Raw genomic sequence first — 14,000 nt, 5'->3', positions numbered from 1 at the left:
ATGAATGTGCAACGGCTGTCAGACGCTGTTGTGTCAATAAAGTCCAGCCTGACTGAGGCAGGAAAGCCGAGGAACTCCATCTCTGGCCCACTTACTGGAGACCATCTGACTGACCAGGTCACATGATGCTGGGGGGGGGGGGGGGTTCTGATTCACTCTGAGATTCTTTATGTTTGCTCATTTAAAATAAAATGATACTCCAAACTCCAAAGATTTTTCTGCTCAAACTTTATTCATCATTAAAACTGTAAACTTCCAAATAAGGTCGGCAGGGTCGCCGGTTTAGGGTGGGGCTTGTAGCCAATTCGCTCATTGATAAGCTCTGCCCTTGATGCGGCTGTGGAGGATGATGCTGAGGCAGAGGCTCCACCCCCAATTACATCAACACCAATTACAGATCCCCCACCCACTCCACCTCCCGACTCTGCCTCCTCTCGCTGACGTTTTCTGGCCTAAAGAAAAAGAAAACCTGATAATGTCCTGTTTGAAGTTTACTTCCTTTAAAGTGTCAGATGTTACTGATTGTTATTCATTCTCATTTACTATTACTGATTAATTGATTGATTGGTACAAAAGTGAGTAGACCTCAAGCTCCTTCTTGACGCTCTCGAACTCCTCAGTGTCATCGATCTTAAGCTCCAGACGAGTCGGTTTCCTCCTCAACATTTTCACTTAGAGTCCAGGCTGAAAGCAGACGATCAATACATGGATTGAGTGATCAGATTTGCTTTTTGACATGCTTACTGAATGGTGAAAATGGTGAAAATGATTCACCTCCAAGTTCAATGTTCTATAAACCTGCTGAATATGATTTACTGCACACATTTCCTGGACATTTTCAAAATAAAACATCTCACGGTTCTATTGAAGTCAGTGTAGCCAATCAGAACCCTTCCTATTTCCAGATGCTTTCGTGACCAAAAAAATTCCAACGTGTGGGACTAATAAAGGGTTATCTTAGCTTATCCTTACGGGCTTTGAGGTTGATGGTGGCACAAAAAGAAACAAGCTGTTGTGTTTTTACTGTGAATATCATGAGGCTGTAACATCTGGCTGTAATTTAAAAATAAAACTACAACTCCTGTTGTCATGATGATGCCTACATCGAGCAGGATGACTTCAAAAGTTTTCAGAGGAAGGAAAAAAGTCAAGTGATGAAGGTTAAACTTAGAGTCCCAGAGAGCAGCCATTTGGCTTTTCAACCTTTCAACAACACCGACTCAATAGATCATTAGCTCAGACACAGGAGCTTTAATTAATTCTGAAATCTGATCAATAACAGCAATCAGCTTCAGTTATCGTTTCCATCAGATCAATAATTAGGATCGACCAGATCTAAAAAAATGTTTCCTGATATTTGTGATCAGAATCATTGATCACACTGTTTGATCTCTGTGTTTGATCCTGATGGTGAACGTATTGATATCAAGCCACAGCAGGAGTCCAGGTAACTTATCACCACAGCAACACTGACTCCCGAAGTCTCCTGATTACTGACGTCAGGGTAACCGAGAGATTCCCGGGGTAAGGGCCTCAGGGCGGAGCTCAGGGCGGAGCTCAGGGCGTCCAACTGCTTCTAAAGCAATAGAAACTAAATAAACTACACCTACCGCTCAGACAGGAACCAGCAGCATGATTAGCTCGCTTGCTTTTCTAAAGGATGCTCTGGAGGTTATACAGACACATTTAATGGTCTCATCTGACTGGCTGCTGAAATATCTATAACAGTCTCACCTCTGACCCCTAACCTTGCCGCTCCTTAAGTCGCCACTCATGCGCACTGTGCGCACGCAGATGGGGTTCACAGAAGCTAAGCTAAGCTAAACTAAATTAAGCTAAGCTGCGCTAAAGTAAAGTCGCAGTGACGTTACAGTGACCGGTAACGGACAGTCCTTGCGGATACCCTCAGTGTGAACAGGTGTGCAGGTACCTGATAGAGGAGTTGTAATGCTCTTTCCCGCAGTTTCTCTCTCTGTTTATTTTCTGCAGCTGCTGCGTCCACCGGAAGTGTGCAACCTCTGACCCGGTGGCACTTCAGGGAAGAACTTCCGGGTCACGGTGCTCCGCGTCGGTGTGTCCTTCGTCTCCTCCGGTAAGTTTCTCTCATTGAACGGTTTAACGGCATTCTGAGCCGCTGTGTTCAACTGCACAGGTGAGAGAGACGTCAAAGCGTAAATCAGCCATACTCTGCTCTACCCCCTCATCCGTTAGCGCGTGCTCCGGCACGTTACAGACACTCAGCCCTTGAAGAGGCTCTGGGTTCGCGCTGTCCACTGACTCCGGTGAGCGCGAAGCTTTACCTGAAACACACAGGTGAGAAACGGTGAGGAGTTAGCGATTACTGATCGGTGCAGAGCTGCAGGAGGACGCTTAGAGGTCTGAACTACGAAGTTCTGTTTTCGTTATCATTGACCCTAACACGGGGACGGAGTCAAAGGTCACCTAGAGCGGCGCCTGTAAATATGTCCGCGGTCTTCAAACTAATCACCAATTTGAATTCAGCACAGCATGTTCTCAGCCTGATTCTGCGAAGGCCGTTGTTGTGCCAAAGCCTGTGAAAAACCAGGGTGGAGTTTTAAAGCAGAACAAAGACTCAGATGTACTGATGGAGGTCAAAAGTCTGCTGGATTTACTGAAGACGCCTTAAACGTTGAAACGAGGCGCAACGGTGGTACACAGTGTATTACAACTGGATGAATATTCACAAGCTTAAACTTACTGAACAGCTCATAGAGTTCTTAATGTTTAGAGAGTTTATGTAAATTTGTTCTTAATGCAGTAACAACTCAACAGGAAGTAGTTTTCCAGCAGTGTGATGTTCAGAGTTCAGCTGTGAGTTTAACAGCTTCTGTTAAAAACTATGAATATATATATATATACCTTGTGGATGAAATGGAAAAGTTATGATGAAAATTTTCATGCTCTGCTCCACTTTGGTTATTATATCATTGTTTTCATGGTCAGATAAGTCTGTCGCTATGAATTATGGGACTCCTCCATTTTCATAAAGAATGCTCCAGTGTCTCGTCTGTTCAGCAACGGAAGCGTTGAAGCTCTTTTCCTTAGTGTTTGGAACAGGTCTGAGTGTGGCCACCACGCAGATCCTTGTGGGTCAGGTCTCTCAGTGAGGAACCTTAAAAATGGACTCTTAACATAACTTACTCCAGAAACATTAATGCAGTGTTTTTCTCTCAGTTGCAGACGCGTTGCTGTTTAAGAAGACTAAATTAAATCTAAAAACTGACTCGACCTGAGGTCATCAGGTACAGCACAGGTGTTTTAAGCCCCTTTTCCATTAGTACTCACCACAGTTTCCAGGGTTTTCCATCAGGTCATAGTACCTGGTACCAGGTACTTTTTTTAATATCTGCCGGGCTGGGGTTCCAAGCAGGTACTTAAATGTGACATCGTCAGACTGCATGCCGCTGATTGGCTGGTCAGTGGCGTCACTCAATGAGTCATGAGAGCGTCTTGTTCACGAAAATCTAAAATGTCATTTTTGAAAACAGGCAACGAAAGGAAATGGCTACAAAGAATAATGTCCTGTTCCCTGAGTCTAACGAAAAGCCACAGACCGAGCAGCAGGTATATCGTCGCCTCCACGTCCACCTTTGTTGTAGCATTCATGTTGGATATTAATTACTTCACAGGAAACTGAGCAGCGTTGCTATAACAACGATCACACAGATCAGGTGGTACTTGATTGTTATGGAAAACCAGTCGTACTAATGGAAAAGGGGCTTTGTGCTCAGATATTGATGCTTAAACAGGAATAAAACTGAGTATTTACTACTGACGACCAGGGAAAGCACCCTGCAACTCTCCCTGCAGAGCTCTGAGGGATCATCCAGGAATGGTGATTGGTCAGTAGGCGTGATTTCATACCTGTTGATCTCTAACCTGGGGTAAATCCCATCAGTTACCACAGTGATTTACACGAGGAGGAAGTCTCTGACCATAATAGTACAGAAACCCAGCATAACCTGAAGTTACCTGGATGAGAGGAAATCCATGCCTCAGGTGCAGCACCTGTCTGTGACCCACACCTGTAGGCCAGTGAGGTGGAGCTCTGCGGTGAGATTAACATGTCAGCAGGTGCATTAAGGTCATTTCATCATTGTAACAGATGCTGATCATTGTGAGCATGTCATTCTGTCTGACCGACAGCAGCGAGTGAAGCTGAGCAGGAAGTTGCAGCAGCTCAAACAGGAAGTTAAAAATAAAGGTGTTCCAAGTATAGTATGAATCTGCTACTGTGTCTGATTGACATTGCTGATTGATCACTTATTACTGATCAGGGTGATTGTTTGCGTTTCAGCCACTCTGCTGCTGCTCAATGGATCAATAAGGTTTTTCTTCTGAGCAGTTTTTCTTTTTGTCATTAAAAATGTCACCTTTATCTTCCTCATGTGTTTTTGTTGTTTCTCCAGAAAAAAGAAGTCAGTATGTCCGATGAGGAGGATGTGGCTCCGGCCGTGAAGAAGAGCAGAGTTTTCTATGGAAGCCTGGAGGAGAAAGAGCGGGAGCGTCTGAGCGCCAATGTGGCGAGCAGCTCAGCAACAGGAAGTGATGCAGTCAGGGCGGGAATTGAGGCGGGAAACATCAACATCTCATCAGGTTAGCAGTTTGTTCAGTTTCTCTGATAAAATGTCTCTTAAAAATTATTAGAAATTAGAAGAACCTCCACCCTCTGCTGATCACAGTGCCGACAGTCAAGGCTCTGATCAATCATGTGATCAATAATATCTGCTCAATCAGATCTGTGATTAATTGATAGCAGGAATTTGGTTGACTCTGTTTTTCCTTGATGCCCTGCAGGGGAGACTCTGGAGATTGAGGAGCGGGTCAGTGAGCGGCAGCAGGAAGCGCTTGCTGAGTTTGAGCGACGGCGACGAGCCCGACAGATCACTGTGTCCACTGATGATGCTGAGGTGAAAGCCGGCCTCCGTGCACTGGGGGAGCCAATCACGTTATTTGGAGAGGGACCAGCTGACCGCCGCGAAAGGTGGAGCAAAATAACTTCTGTAATCTTCTGTAGAACACTCTCAGCAGTCATCTTAGGAATATTTTGGGCCAATAATTTAATTAAAAAACCTGTCAAACTTGGTCAGTGTGACAGGGAGGAAGCAGACAGGAAGTAAAAGTGTGTGTGTGTGTGTCTTCAGGCTGCGCAGTGTGCTGTCCGTGGTCGGTCCGGACGCTCTGAAGAAATCCAGGAAGGACGAAGAGCGAGCGAAGAGGTCGCAGGATGAGGTCAGCTGACCTGGAGTGTGGGTGGGGCTTCAGAACACCTGGCTGCATGATCTAAACATTTTCTCTCTGACCAATCACAGTGCCAGCAGACATGGTACCACGAAGGCTCCGCTTCCCTAAAGGATGCTCGGCTCTGGTTGGCCAGATATTCTCTTCCCCGGTGAGTCATTATCAAAGCGTGAGAGGAGGAGGAGCAAAGACAACCACTGAGTGCACCGCTTCTACCAGACTCCTCTCTCAGTAACTAGGCAGGGCACCACACTGAGTCCTTATATCACAGAAGGACAAAAGAGCTAAAAATCCCTCCGCTCAAACCCGCCTGGTGAAGACGTAAACATCAACCTTAACCTTCACCACTGAATGCTGTGTTTTATGTTTCATGAACAGCCATATCACCATGACAACCAATAGGGATGGGTACTGGTGTGTTCTGACATAAACGGTAGTAACCAGACCGAAAAGCAGCGCACATTTCGGTGCTTTATTTCGGTGCTTTTTTTTTCCTGAGCTGTGATACACTTCTAGCCAATCATTTTACGTTTCCGAGGATAGTAGGCGGGCCCAGGTACGTACGTTCTGTTAGAGCAGAGCTACAGATTAAAATGCCCAAGGCGAAGCGGTCAAGTCTGGCTGTACTTCATAGCAAAATATGCAAACTCAGCAGCAACAAGTGCTTTAAGCTGATACTGTGATACTGTGCAAAGGAGGTAACACCTTGAATCCGATGAAACACCTGGAGACGCATAGCGTTTTTTTTAAAAGCCGAAAAATGCGCCGTATTTGATAGCTTGCTGCGAGACCTCACACCGAGCACATCTACTGCGGGTGGGTTGCCTGTTATCGGACCCGGAGTTAGCAACATCCCCCAAAAACACGAAGAGGAGAGTCCGTGCCCCTAGCCCTGCCAGTGTAGCAGAAATGATGAGGATGATGCAGCAGCAGCCGTTCTTCTCTGCGTGAGTAGCTTAATGTTGTTCGTGTGTAATTTACGTTGAGTAGGCTAACCACGTTATTACATTAATGCATGTAAGGTGAACTAGCAAACACCATCATAGCTACATGCGGCTGTCTTCTTGTTTGATGGCAGATGCTCCCTTCACCCCGGCCAAAAAGGCTAAAATGACCAAAGAAAAAGTGGAAAACAGTTAAACATGAGAGGTTTTTGGACAAAGTTTGTGTTTTTTCCATTGATTAAGCACTGCTTCCAGCCAAGAGTGATGCCATAAATCCCCTATAGCTGCAGAAAAGGCTAACATTGTTATCTTTTTACAAAAAAACAGCTGAACATGAGAGGTTTTTGGACCAATTTTGTGTTCTCTATTCTTTAAGCACCGGTTTGAGCACCGTTTAAGCACCGGCACCGTTTCAAAAGTACCGATTTGGCACCGGTATCGGATAAAACCTAAACGATACCCATCCCTAACAACCAATAACCAATCGGTAATATTATATTTAGTCTTTCCACATGCACGGGTAAAAGAATAAATCTAAGCAGCAGAGTAACCGAGCTTGGGTTTCCCCTGTAAATCTGAAGTAAAACTGTCAAATAATTGCTGAATACGCTCGGAGTCAGAGAAATTTCCTGTCAGGATGTTGTGTGCAGGTCGATTCAGTTCGTTCCATCCATTTTCTTCTGCTTATCCGGGATCCAGTCACGGGACAGGGGACCGAAGCCCCGACCTTCTCCGCGGCCACTATCGTATCTGGGGGAACATCGAGGTGTTTCCAGACCAGCTGAGAGATGTAATCTGTCCAGCTTGTCCTGGCTCTGCCCTCAAAGGGGCAGTTTTCTTTATATAGCGCCAAATCACAATAGGCACTTTTTAGTTTTTACTGGACAGTAAAGACGCTACAAACTTTTTAATAGCTACTGTGACCACATCAGTGACAACTGGCTCTGTCACATGACATGCAGATGACCAGTTTTCCAGCGACATTCAGTGGAATCATTGCTGATATCTCCTCCATCGTAGCCTGATCATACTCGATAATGTGATTTTGGCTGTTTTCACCTTCTTCAGTCTCAGCTCACTGCAGGTTTCCCCAACCTTATAAACAGTAACTTTGCACAATGACAGAAACTACAACCACTGACAAACAATGTGAGGTCAGTTTCTTGATCATAAAAATGCAAATTGTCATGATCAGTGATCATTCATCAATGGCCATGAGTACCATTCACAGAGAGTTACAGAATCACAGCTAGAGCTGGGCGATATGAGATTTTTTCATATCACGATATGTTTTTTTCATTTCAGGCGATAACGATATCTATCACGATATAAGCCAAATAACTATATTTGTAAGATTTAAATGTGCCGTTGCTCACAAGTAAAATGTGAAATAATCAGCAGCTTGTTTTTATTTAAATATTTATTTCCCATAATAAGTTCAACAGGGTAGATGTACTTAAGGAACATGAGACTTTTTCAGATAAATAAAGGCAAATATTGCAAACTACAAAAGAAAGGCAGCCGCTAAAGTGTTTAAGTTTCAAAATAGAACAAACGAAACAGGCTAAATTGTCAATTCCACTTAGAAACAAAGTATTAATTCTAAAAATAAATCTTAGTTTGTTTTACAGAAGAACAGACAAAACTGACTAACTTTTGTCAATATCAAATAAACTGAGAACTAAAAGGAAATTCTCAATCTCTCCTTGTTGTATAGCTGAGCTTTTCAAACAGTTTTAACAGTTACTTTAGTCTGACAAAAGCCGAATGACGAATTAGCGCTTCCAGTCAGAGACTGAGGCTACGTCCACACGTACACGGGTATTTTTGAAAACGGAGATTTTCCGTTTTCGTTTTAAAAAAATAATCCCGTCCACACATAAAGGCAGAAATGAAGGAAAACGGTGCTATGAACATGCCAAAGCAGCAGGTGGCGCTAGATTCCTAACCGTGCAGAAATATTGGCCAATCAGAAGTCTAGAAGCCTCGGTGGGAAAAAGTAAACAAAGCTGGGGCATAGAAGCAGAACCGAGTCGTATGTGTGGACGGACAGTAACTGTGTGTATATGTAAGCATTTAAACACTGCAGAGAGTAGAATTAACAGTAACAGTATTGTAGAAATTCATTTCACCGAAACAATAACGTGGCGCACAGTGTGACGTATGCACCAGTTCATTGTATTTCCAGACTTGCTTTCGGCACAATTTACAGTGCACGCTACTCTGTTTTTTGTCAGACTTGAAATAGCCGAAATACCTTCACACTACGGAACTTCTATGGCTCTTCCGTTCGACAATCTCTCCGGCGTTGGAACCATCATCTGTTTTCTCTTCGGTCACGCTCTGTTGATTTTTCTAGTCGGCACACTCATTTCCTCCATTACGCGCTGGCTCCATTACCCGCTGGCTGCTTCCCAAACAAACACACGTGCGGCTTGGCACTTGTGCTGTACGTAACAAGTCACGCGACGTGACGCTGCGGCTGTGATTGGTTCGGCTCTGCGCTACTTAATTTGGATCGGCCGACCTTTTTTTTTTTTTTTTTTTAAAGAGGACAAGAGCGGCGAGGTCTATCGCGATAGCTTAATTTCTCTATCGAGTAAAAGTTATATCGCGATAGATATCGTTATCGTTCTATCGCCCAGCTCTAATCACAGCATTGTAAGAAGCTGAAAGATGTACCCTTAGGCCCCCTCCTCGATTTAGAGATGGATTTCCCTTTTCACATAAATGGCCTCCTCGACTCCCCACCCAAACCAGTCCAGGATGTGTACATCCTTATCATTGAAGAGTGTCCACTGGTCTGTAGGTGTGAATAGACTGGGGAGTCCTGGCCTGATGAGTTAGGTCTCCTGTGTTGTGCCATCTGCTTTGCCCGAGGTTGTTTGGTTTTCCCCAAGTATAAATCCTTGCAATCCTCCCGGCACTTAACAAGCGTACACTATATTACTCTGTTTGTGTCGGGGGACCCGATCCTTGGGGTGGATCAATTTTTGGCGCAGCGTGTTTTGGGGTTTAAAAGCCAGAGAGATGCAGTCTTTTGAGAAAATGCATCTCAACTGTTCTGATACTCCTGACAAGTATGGGATCACTAAGGGTTTTTACTTAGACAGCAGTTGTTGTTTTCCTCTTCTTGATCAGCTGGAGCTTTCTTTAGGCGCTTTCCCAGCTTTGACAAATGTCCAGCTGGGTTAACCACATTTACTCAGGGCCTTCTTGACATGATGTTCTTCTCTTCCCTGGCCGCTGTATCTGTGGTGATGGTGTTCGCTCTGTGTTGTCCTGATGACACCCAGTTTGTGCTCCAGTGGATGATGAGAGTCAAACCTTAAATACAGATCCTTATGCGTTGGTTTACAGTACACATCAGCTCTTAAATGTCCCTCATTACTGATGGAAAACTCGCAGTCTAAGAAGGCTAACCTGCCACTTTTTATATCCTCCCTGGTGAATTTGATGTATTAGTCCACAGAGTACCTGAACCAATGACTTGGTGGTGTTCCAGAATAGGATAACAGAGGCCTCTTTTCCACTTCTTCCATGTACAAGTTGTCCACAATGGGTGAAACTGGGGAAACCATGGTACACCCATGTTTCTGCCTGTAATACTGACCCTTGTATGTGAAATAGGTGGAATTAAGACACATCCAGTTCTGGATGTGGTGTTCAGAGCTGCTTACCAACAGGTTGAGGATCAAAGCCAGAAACTTTGAGATGTTATAGGTGACCGAGTTGATCATACAGACAATTGATCTTAAAGGTACACTCTGTTTATGTATCTTAGGTAAACCATACAGACTTGGTGTAGATTCCCCTGGGTATAGCCTGTGGTATGAGGTCCGGTCAATAGCATTGTCTTGGTCTAACAGCTTCAGACAATCTCTCACCCTCCTATTTTTGTTACTGAGTAGTGACAAAATGTTCTCATCATAGTCTTTATGGTTTAGCAAAACTGTGGACCTACCCTTGTCTGCTGGAAGGATGATAATGTTGTTGTCATTACTAAGTGATGTGACTGCCTTCCTGTCCTCCATGCTGATATGGGATGGAAACGTTCGTCCGCAGTTGCAATGTTGTAGTTTTGAATGGCTGTTTCTGTGGCTGTGATCAGTTCCACTTGTGGGATTTCGTCTTGGTGTCACAGCAAAGTTCAGCCCTTTTGCTGAAACTGACCTCACAGCCCGCTGTTCATTCAGTGGGCTAGTTTCAGTCATTGTGCAAATGTACTGCTTATATGGTTGGGGAAACCTGCACTCAGCTGAACTGAAGAAATCATTGGATGAGTGACTAAACGTTTCTCCCACTGCAAACACTACGTCCAGATGAACAGAATAATTTTTGGGGGATTTACTTACCTGGATAATTGAGCATGATTCAAGACAACTTCCTATTTACTAACTCATCCTCGGAGGTGGGCACACGGCTCTGGCTGTCAGACATAGCTGGGCACCCCTAGTTTTAAACACAGTGTTGCTATGGCAATAATATCCCTGTTGCGGGAATTCATACCGTATTATTGTGGACGATAACAGAGTCTTCACTTGTACAGAAACGCGTTTGACTCCTTAGACTTTCCATACATACAATCGCACACTGCGATCTTAAAGTATTTGAGACTTGGTAAATGAGCCGCCAGGATCTGTCAAGAAGAAATGATAAAAATATCATGTCAGTTGGTTGATTCTCATTGGCTATAGCTCCTTATCTCTGTGATTGGTCCATCAGAGCAATGAGGCGCCTGGAGGCTGCACGCACTCAGAAGGAAGTTACCGAGGCAACCAAAACAATCCGACAACAAGAGCTGCACAAGAGCCTGAGGGTGAGTCAATTTTATTAACTGCAGATAGCAGCACACCAAAAACAACACTCTGAGTGTCACAGCGAATGTCCTCGTTCTCAGTGAGCATGAGCAGCACTAACCACCCCCTCTTCCGCTTCTTCAGAATCTGAACAACTTCTGCAGTCAGATTGGGGACGATCGACCAATTAGCTTCTGCCACTTCAGCCCCGACTCCAAAATGCTGGCTACGGCCTCCTGGTAACAAGCACCGCCCACTACTAGCATAAAATGCAAACAGTTAGCATTAGCATGAGTAAATGTTAGCTTATTTAACTGCTGTATTGAAGCTAATGCTAACGTGCTAACACCTCCAGGAGCGGTCTGTGTAAGCTGTGGTCCGTCCCTGACTGCAACCTGATTCGGACACTCAGAGGTGGGCAGTGCTTAATGTTTGTTTTTGTTGTTGGTTACATTGGAATTGCTTGTTGATTAGTTGTTAGTGAGATAAATTAGAGGTTTCAGATTTATTGCCACAGAAATGTCAAGCATTATATGATGATTACAAGGGGGCTTGTAATTGATCGATAAAATAGTTGTGTGTATCTTGTGTAGTGTAGTCGATTGTTTTGTTTTGCATGTCAAAACAATGAGACGATTGTGTTGATTGTGTTAATACAGTATGTCAAATGAAAAAATAACTGTTAAACATGTGAGGTTGTGCTGAAAAGAATGATACCAAACAAGAGAAGGTAAACAGTTTTTAAATGTGAAATCAAAAAGTAGTCAAAAATGCTGGACCCCAGAGGGTTTAAATGATAACTGATCAATGCTTTGATCACTTGTGAATCATTTGTCTGAGGCTCCGCCCTTTTCTGTCCTGCTCTTTGATTGGCTGAAGGTCACAACACCAATGTGGGTGCCTTCGTCTTCCGCCCCCAGGCCGGAGTTTCTCTTAACCAATCAGATGTCAGCTTGGCCTCGTGTGCTGCTGATGGCACAGTGAAGCTGTGGAACCTGGAAAGGTGAGGGCAAGGGGCAGGTAACTGGGGGTGGGGTCTGATTCATATCCCATCAGTAATTAATGGCTTTGTGTCTCTGGTTGCTGTAGTGATGAGCCAGTGGCAGACATTGAAGGCCACAGCGAGCGAGTTTCTCGGGTGTCGTGGCATCCGTCAGGACGGTTCCTGGGTACAACCTGGTAAAGTAGAAATTACTCTGAATATTCATTCTTACTGTAATGAGTCAAAATACCTGTGTAACGTGTAGAGACAGAGCATGCTCAAACACTAAGCACCACCTACTTTCTCTCCTTAAAAAAATTTTCCATTTTACTTCGAAAGTTTTACTCTGAGTTTAACACAGAAATATTTTTTTCTGTGTGTGACATACTTCCTGTCCGTGTGGAGTGCAGCTACGATTACTCGTGGCGTCTCTGGGATCTGGAGGTTCAGGAGGAAATCCTCCATCAGGAAGGTCACAGCAAAGGTGTCCACGACCTGACCTTTCACCCTGACGGTTCTCTGGCTGCTACAGGGTAAACGAACGCTACAACATCCTCTAGCACATAGGTGTCAAACTCTGGCCCGCGGGCCAACTTTGGCCCGCAGCCTACTTACATTTGGCCCACGAAGCCATACCAAATTACTATCAGAGCTGGCCTACTGGTGTTATACAGCTAATATATATATTGTTTAGTATTAAGCTTTGCTTGTTCCATATTCAGTTTTTCAGCAAAACGTGTTTGAGTCCATAAGAAAAGATTCATTCTTATATCTGGAGCAATAAATATATTTCAATAAATATTAATGTTAGCCCGCGACTTAGTTCCAGTTTTGAATTTTGGCCCACTGTGTATTTGAGTTTGACACCCCTGCTCTAGCACGTCTCAGCACGTCTCTGTAACTAACAAATCAGCTCGCTCTGTCTGTGGTCCAATCAGTGGCCTGGATGCGTTTGGCAGGGTGTGGGACCTCCGGACGGGACGCTGCGTGGTGTTCCTTGAGGGTCACCTGAAGGAGATCTACAGCCTGCACTTTTCCCCCAACGGGTCAGCCAATCACAAAGCATCACACAAAACACACAGCCGAATCAATAATTGGGATTCTGCAGGAAGTGAAGAGATTGTTTTTGTTGTAAACATGTTAAAATGATAAATTTCACGGTTTGATCAGAATTAACAGCTTCAATAATGTTTCTCCACTCAGGTATCACCTGGCAACAGGAAGTGGAGACAACACCTGTAAGGTCTGGGAGCTGAGAAACAGGAAGTGCCTTTACACAGTCCCCGCCCACCAGAACCTGCTGTCTGCCGTCCGCTTTCAACGTAAAAAACGTTATTGTTCAACAAAACTAAATATTACTGACCTTGCTTCCTGTTAATGTGACCGTACTTCCTGTGTTTGCAGCTACAGACGGGCACTTCCTGTTGACGGGTGCATACGACAACACAGCGAAGGTCTGGAGTCATCCGGGTTGGATGCCACTGAAGACACTTGCTGGGCATGAGGGGAAGGTATGAGCGCTGTGCTCTGATTGGTCCATTCGGGCGCTCCTAATTGCTGGCGATCTCTGACCTGTTTGTGTTTTCAGGTGATGGGCGTCGACGTGTCACCTGATGGGAAACTCATCGCCACCTGTTCCTACGATCGGACCTTCAAACTGTGGCTGTCTGAGTGATGTCATTAGTGACATCATGAGTTATGTCATCCAGACACTGATCTACTGTTTTTGTTTTTCAGTAAAATATTTTGTTTTCACTTTTTGGAATAAAAAGAAAAAAATTAATTTTCAAAAGTTTGAAGCTGATTCGTTTTCATGAGCCTCGAAATCCAACTTGAAATCCAAATTTTAAAAAAGATAAACTTGTTTTGCAAATTCTAGCTAACAACAAAATTACACAAAACTATTGACATTAAAATGCCGGCACTGCCTCAGGCATTCACAAAACCATCAGGGGTCACACGAAGATGCCACAGATTATTTGTGCTGTGCCAGAAAAATAGTTTCTGTTACCT

General features: G+C 44.3%; 2 protein-coding genes across 6 annotated transcripts; one reads left to right on the top strand and one right to left on the bottom strand.

The window, feature by feature from the left end:
• Positions 1-211: 211 nt before the first annotated feature.
• cdc26 (cell division cycle 26 homolog) lies at positions 212-1,994 on the bottom strand. 2 transcript variants are annotated; one of them, XM_026174910.1, is made up of 3 exons: positions 1,931-1,994; positions 586-684; positions 212-452 (listed from the first exon to the last, which is right to left on the bottom strand). In XM_026174910.1, exons 2-3 carry the CDS (start codon positions 664-666, stop codon positions 240-242), a joined length of 294 nt encoding a protein of 97 aa, XP_026030695.1. In that variant the 5' UTR covers positions 667-684; positions 1,931-1,994; the 3' UTR covers positions 212-239. The 2 variants fall into 2 exon arrangements, with proteins under 2 accessions (XP_026030695.1, XP_026030696.1); XM_026174911.1 differs by lacking the exon at positions 1,931-1,994 and adding an exon at positions 1,611-1,913.
• Positions 1,995-2,032: 38 nt separating this feature from the next.
• Positions 2,033-13,769, top strand: prpf4 (pre-mRNA splicing tri-snRNP complex factor PRPF4). Of its 4 annotated transcripts, XM_026174907.1 has the most exons (16): positions 2,033-2,092; positions 2,212-2,313; positions 4,431-4,617; positions 4,819-5,005; positions 5,166-5,253; positions 5,334-5,413; positions 10,932-11,025; positions 11,150-11,244; positions 11,361-11,419; positions 11,885-12,008; positions 12,095-12,184; positions 12,398-12,520; positions 12,926-13,033; positions 13,191-13,309; positions 13,392-13,498; positions 13,576-13,766. In XM_026174907.1, exons 3-16 carry the CDS (start codon positions 4,446-4,448, stop codon positions 13,660-13,662), a joined length of 1,533 nt encoding a protein of 510 aa, XP_026030692.1. In that variant the 5' UTR covers positions 2,033-2,092; positions 2,212-2,313; positions 4,431-4,445; the 3' UTR covers positions 13,663-13,766. The 4 variants fall into 4 exon arrangements, with proteins under 4 accessions (XP_026030692.1, XP_026030691.1, XP_026030693.1 ...); XM_026174906.1 differs by lacking the exon at positions 2,212-2,313 and having other exon boundaries at positions 2,037-2,092; positions 13,576-13,765; XM_026174908.1 differs by lacking the exons at positions 2,033-2,092; positions 2,212-2,313 and adding an exon at positions 2,134-2,152.
• The last annotated feature ends 231 nt before the right edge of the window (positions 13,770-14,000 follow it).

This window comes from Astatotilapia calliptera, chromosome 7, assembly GCF_900246225.1.
Source record: "Astatotilapia calliptera chromosome 7, fAstCal1.2, whole genome shotgun sequence".
Taxonomy (NCBI): Eukaryota; Metazoa; Chordata; class Actinopteri; order Cichliformes; family Cichlidae; genus Astatotilapia; species Astatotilapia calliptera.
This window is presented reverse-complemented; position numbering and strand designations above follow the sequence as displayed.